At 39.9% G+C, this 6232-nt stretch overlaps 1 protein-coding gene across 3 annotated transcripts in view; it reads left to right on the plus strand.

Annotated features, from left to right (window-relative positions):
- Dnajc5b (DnaJ heat shock protein family (Hsp40) member C5 beta) overlaps nucleotides 1-5317 on the plus strand; it is an 84532-nt gene extending 79215 nt beyond the window's left edge. For all 3 annotated transcript variants that reach the window (XM_028764537.1, XM_028764554.1, XM_028764546.1), the window contains exon 5: nucleotides 4997-5317. In XM_028764537.1, the coding sequence (XP_028620370.1) occupies nucleotides 4997-5091 (95 nt within the window). In that variant the 3' untranslated portion in view covers nucleotides 5092-5317. The remainder of the gene's footprint in view (nucleotides 1-4996) is intronic.
- Nucleotides 5318-6232: the final 915 nt, after the last annotated feature.

A 6232-nucleotide genomic window follows, 5' to 3' on the forward strand; every position in this document is an offset into this window, starting at 1 on the left:
GTGTGTGTGTGTGTGTGTGTGTGTGTGTGTGTGTGTGTGTGTGTGTGTTTACTAATTGTGGATCCTGGAAAGCTCCTGGGTGTGTGTGGGCATGTTACTTGCCAGGAACTCAAAGTGGTAGACAAACCTGCATGCTATAATCTAGCAGCATCACAAGTCTGATTTCCTTGTGAAGCTCTGTGTTTGCCCATTTTTGTTCTGCATGCATTTCAGCCTCTCCTGCTGTTTGTTGCTGTTGCATTGATAAGAGTCTCTGGAGTCATAAACATGATAAAAGTCTCTGTTCACATGTGGTGGTACTGGGTACCATTTATCCAGCTACCATGGTTAAAACATGAAGGGCAGACAGTCCAAACAGTTGCCACCTTCAGTATTTGCTGCTAGCTAGAGAACTCACAAATGGGTTCTCCTGTCTTTCTCAAAGTACCCTCCCAGTCTGAAAGTGGGTGGACTGTAATGCTCTTGGAAATCAGTCAATATTAAAAAGCTTACTCTGGAGACGGTTTGCCACTTCCATGAATTTTAGTCTTTGAAACAATAAAACCTCACCAGTGAAACACTATGAAACATTATTTCCTCTACTCTCTTGTTTTCCTGTTACAAACTCCACTGTGTGGAATTTTGAACAAAAGCTTACAAATTGCAGTCAGTCATTTCTGAACACTCTGGGAAAGCAGATCAAAATACAACTGCTAAATTCAGGTTTTTTTTTCTCTTCTATGCTGAAGCCAAACAAAACTTTGAGGTAAACACTAACAATCTCTTGTGGATTAATGGTTTCCTTTTTATGGAAAGAGGTGGAGCAGAGTATGTAAAAGAGAGAGAAACTTTTATAGTGCTGACCTTGGATCTAAAAAATATGATTCAGAGCACAGAAAAATGTTGATTGCTTAATTGTTATTGCCAGTCACCTGGATAGAACTCTAATAGACTCACAACCATATGGTTCTTTCTTCCGCCAAGACAGAGCTTGCTGCTCAACATTCATTGCATCTGCCACTCCAGGAAAAGGGAACCAAGAGAGATGAAATTTCATCCTCGCTCTCTTGGTTTCCTTTTCCCTACAATGAGGAACCAATGTCTAAGAACAGTGGAAACCAGTGATGCTTCATACAAAGACATCATGGAGCATTAAGGCACCAGGCCAGGGTAGTGGGACAGATATTGGGCCCAGAACTGTCCCCAAAAAGGTGGCTCAAAGTGCACCTTCAGTGTTTGGTTGTCAATATTCAATAAGAAGTGTGGGGGAGGGGCTAAAAATATCTTTATCTAATATTTAAAATACTAAATACAGAAACACACAGAGATCTAGGCAGTTCGCAGAGACAGTAAACCTATCAAAGGAAAAACACAGAGCCTGGGAAAAGAAACAGGAGGGGATTGACATAGTTTCAGACTTTTTACAGCTCCCCCAGCAAAGTCACATTTAATTCAGAAACAGAAGAGCAAGAAGTGGAAATGGGCCCCATTTGAAGGGATGAATATTGATACAAAAAATATGTGGTACAGTCTTTCTGTCAGTCCTGCAGATAAGAGAGTAAATGGTCTTCCATATGTCAGGCCAGGCAGGTGGGGTCATAGTAGGGACCTCTACAATACAGTTTTACCACTGAGTGAAGCAGCTTTGTAAAGGCAGTATTTGCAAAGAGCTTGGAACCAAGATGTATGTTCAAGGAAGAGCTCAGTCCATCAAAATGAAATATGATCAGCAAGGGTGGTGGAGTGCCCTGATAGTCTGCCTGAGAAGAGCCAGAGTGCCAGCAACAGCTACGGGAGAGGGAAAGGAGTCAAGAGGGAACCTCAGCGACTCTGAGGCAAACACGGGTACACTTTGTAGAGACATGAACTTGGGGATGTGACGCTAAGTGAAAGAAGCTAGGCATAAAAAACAAGTGTGCCACGATTCCAGTCAGGTAAAATTCAGGACAGTTTGAATTCATGAAGGAGAAAACAGGTTGGTGGTAGCCAGGACATACGGGAAAGGGTGAGCACTGAGCAGCCCCACTGGCTCCCGTTTTGGTTCAGAGAGATATTTGTCAACTAAATAGAGATGGTGAATTGTACATCTGCTGTCTGAAAACTTCCTCTGTGATGAGAAACACAGCTTTTTTTTTTTTAAATCACTATTGCTCTGCAGGACAGCTTAAGGTCAGGGATAGAAATTCTAGAAATTCTCTTATTGTTCAAAATTGTTTTTGACATCCTGGAATTTTTTTTTTTTGGTTTTCCATATGATATTGAGAGTTGTTCTTTCTATGTCTGTGAAGAATTGTGTTGGAACTTTGATTGGGATTGCATTGAATCTGTAGATTGCTTTTCGTAAGATGGCCATTTTCACCATGTAAAAATAACAATCCATGAGCATGGGAGATCTTTCCATCTTCTGAGATCTTCTTCAATTTCTTTCTTCAGGAACTTGAAGTTCTTATCATACAGATCTTTCGTTTGTTTGGTTAGAGTTACACCAAGATATTTTATATTATTTGTGACTATTGTGAATGGTGTTGTTTGCCTAATTTCTTTATCAGCCTGTTTATCATTTGTGTAAAGGAAGGCTACTGATTTATTTGAGTTAATTTCATATCCAGCCACTTTGCTGAAGTTGTAGTTTTATCAGCTGTAGTTGTCTCGTAGAATTTTGGGGGTCACTTATGTATATTACCATATCATCTACAAATGGTGATACCTTGAATTTTTCCTTTCCAATTTGTAACCTGTTGATCTCCTTTTCTTGTCTAATTGCTCTACCTAGAACTTCAAGTACTAAATTGAATAGATAGGGAGAGTGGGCAGCTTTGTCTTGTCCCTGATTTTAGTGGGATTGCTTTAAGTTACATTGGCTTCTGTTGCTTATGTTCTCGGGCTTTCCTTTTGCCATCTGGTTATGTCTGGTGGTAATGGCTTGGGTGACTCACATTGGTGCAGGCCTCCATGGAGGCAGGTAGAACTGAGTGTGCCCTGGGTTAGAACATGCTTCCTGGGAGGCAGGCAGTGATGTCTCTTGTTCAGGCAGGCTTCCTGTATCCCTGGTTAGAGCAGATTTCCTGGGTCCCTGGTTTGAGCAGTCCTCCTATGTTCCTTCTTAGGGCAGACTTCCTAGGAGACAGGCAGGCTGTAGGGGCCCGTGGGCAGGTGCAGGTGCAGGTGGTGGTACAGACAGGAAGGGCAATCACATTTCTATTTTCAATCAGTCTCACTTTGCTTCATATTTGCTTCAAAATTCATTGTCTAAGCCACAGGTCCTATTTTGTCTGGATTTCATTTATTTATTCTCATCATTATAATATTCTGAAATAGTATCTCATAATTTAGTATCTATCCTACCAATGACGATTGAATAGACTCCACTTTTTTGCTATTACAAACAACTGATAGGAATGTTCTTGTACTTATATCTTGGTGCACTAAGGGGTGTTTGTGTTCATACACAGGAATGGAATCCCAAAGGCACAGAGTATTAACATCTATAATGTATTAAGTAACACCAAGCAATTCTGAAAAACTGAAGGGTTAATTTATATTCCCACTAAGAGTTAACGTGAGCACAGACGCTCACATTTTTGCCAACGCTTGACATTGACTGAAAATATGTGTCAGTCTGTTGTTGGGGATGTGGCATGGTGCCATGGCTCTAATTCTTACCTCTTTATTTAGTGGTAAGGTTGGTCACTTATATGCACGAGTGATGTGTGTATATGTGTGTAGAGGTTCAGTACATGTGTACTTATACACGTGTGGAGGCCAAAGGCTGACCCAGGTAAATGGCTCCTGAGGAACACCACCTAAGGTTATCTTCTGTCCTCCACACACACTTGTCCACACAAGCATGTATACCCACATAAACAGACACATGGGCATGCAAATGCACACCACCACCAAAGATAGAGGCAAGCAGGAAAGAGATATTAGTTTGCAAGGGAATCCAGTTGGTTCTTTGACCTTGGGGATTCTAACAGTACTTTCCTTCTTTTTAAAACATTTCTTCCTGAAAAGCATATGATTATATGCAGGCTAAGTCTTAGCACTCTGTTCTTCAGACTTTTTAATCTCTTATCAGATTTTCTTGTATCTGTGTTATATTCTGAATAATTTCTTCAAATAGGTCTTCTACTTCATTAATTCCCCCTTTAGCTTTTTAAAAACTCTTTAGTTTTTTAAATGTAATCTCAGATACTTTGATTAATTTCAAAATCTGATAACTTTAATACATAATTATTTTATATACTTGTGTTTGATAAATGCAAAAATGGGAGTCTTTCTGAATCTTATTTCATCTTTTATTGTTACTCTAGGGCTTTCACTCAGTGTGGATTGTTTCTCTGTCTCTCTGTGTGTGCGTGTGCATGTGCCTATGTATGTGTGTTTTCTATGGCTCAGGTTTCTTGCAGTTTTATAGAGACTCCTTAGTGGTAGGTTGAATGTGAAGTCATTCATTTCTGCTAGGTTCCTGAGAGCATACCTTGTACTGAACAACTGTATGGTGAATGATTATCTTGGTACCTCATAGAAGACATTGGTACTGAAGACATAGGCTGACAATTTGTGTGCTTTTTGGTTTGTCTTCTAACATTTTTAAGGAAGCTTCCTCAGTCCAGCACCAGAGCAGAACTTCGTGTAGACTTAAGAGGGAGGTGGCTACCTTGAACACTAGTTATGTGTTAAACTTCTTCTTAGGTTCTCCACCAAGGCAAGCCCTGGGCTTTAATTTCTGCCCCAATAAGAATCAGGCATGTAGTTATGAACTTACAAACCTTAGGACTCATCTTTCATATAAATGATATTTTCCATACATGTCATTTTCATGGAAAAGGGAACCCCAGAAATGAGCAGTGTCCAATCTAGGTTTAGTGAGAATCCTCTAATTCACAGAGTGGATTCTGGTAATGTCTCATAAGCATGCTTGTTATTTCACAAAAACACTTGCTATTTGCCCAATTATCAAAGGAACATGATAAAAACAACTTTGCTTATTGTTTCTCTGTGTTTTCCTCCCCAGATATGGACTTTCCAGTTGTTCTCCAGCCTACAAATACAAATGAGAAAACACAGCTAATCAGAGAAGGATCTCGAAGTTACTGCACAGACTCTTGATGTTGGGCCCATGGAGGGTCCATAGCTCCTCCTTTTGGTTCAGCCATGTCTCTCTGTGGTCATGGGGGAGGTTCAAACATGAAATGCTGTGAACATATTCACATTTGTATTTTTTTTTTTTAGGCTAAGGGGAAGATGATTGCTACATAATTTTCTCAGACTTTCTCTTTGAGTAGAATTCTAATGAAAAAGCATTCAGTTTGATGAATAAAAGCCTGCAGAGTTGTTTTATGCTGATTTCCTGAGGTGAGATGGTGGCAGTGGACAGTCATGAATTGGGTCTTAAGATGAGCCAGATGTTCTTCCTCCTAGACTAGAGTTGTGCTACTTTAGAAGGAAAGACCCTTTTCTCCTTCCTAACTAAACATAATAGTCAGACTTGCCACAAACGTCATAAGCAAAGCACTCAGAGCAGTTGAGGAGGAACTTGTGTTTGTGCAGCTCTTTGTTGATATCTAAAATAGTTACAGAAAGATGATCTAAAGGAGACAACACGTTTACTGAAAAGTGCCGAGTAAAGGCAGGAGGGGCTGGGTTTAGTGCATGCTGTTTGACTGGGTTTAAAAGGACAAAAATACTCAACCTTAGTTAAACCTTAGAACTGAGCCAGATAATCAGCATGAACCTGACCTAGCTAGCCCCAAGCACTACACTGGCCATTTTCTTTATAAAATAATCAGTAAAAAACCCGCCTGAATGAGTCAGTTAGAGAAGAGAAACACAGGAAGTAAGGGATGCATCTCCAATGTCTGTAAAGTCACACTGAAAAGCACAGCACCCGTTTTTATAGAAATCATTGCAGAACAGCTCTGCATGCTACAAAATCTCGTCTGTGTTTGCTTGTTTGATTCCTTTACCTTACAAGCTGAAGGAACCACACACTATTTCAAAAAAGTCAGAGTGGTGTGGACTTGTTGCTTTTCCCTGAGCCTGTCTTACTTCTTTATGTAATATTTCATTTTCTAGTTCTTGTTATATTTTTGTATAACATTGCATAAAATGCCATCTTCTTTTTCTCTTCTTTTCTGCCACCCCACCAAATTATAGTAAATTGCTGCTAAATATATACTGTAAGTGAAAACCAGTGTCACATCTCTGACAGTTCTAGAGTCACTAAAACTTGGCTCAAACTGTGCAGTTG

Source organism: Grammomys surdaster, unplaced genomic scaffold, assembly GCF_004785775.1.
Source record: "Grammomys surdaster isolate TR1022 unplaced genomic scaffold, NIH_TR_1.0 62, whole genome shotgun sequence".
Lineage (NCBI taxonomy): Eukaryota > Metazoa > Chordata > Mammalia > Rodentia > Muridae > Grammomys > Grammomys surdaster.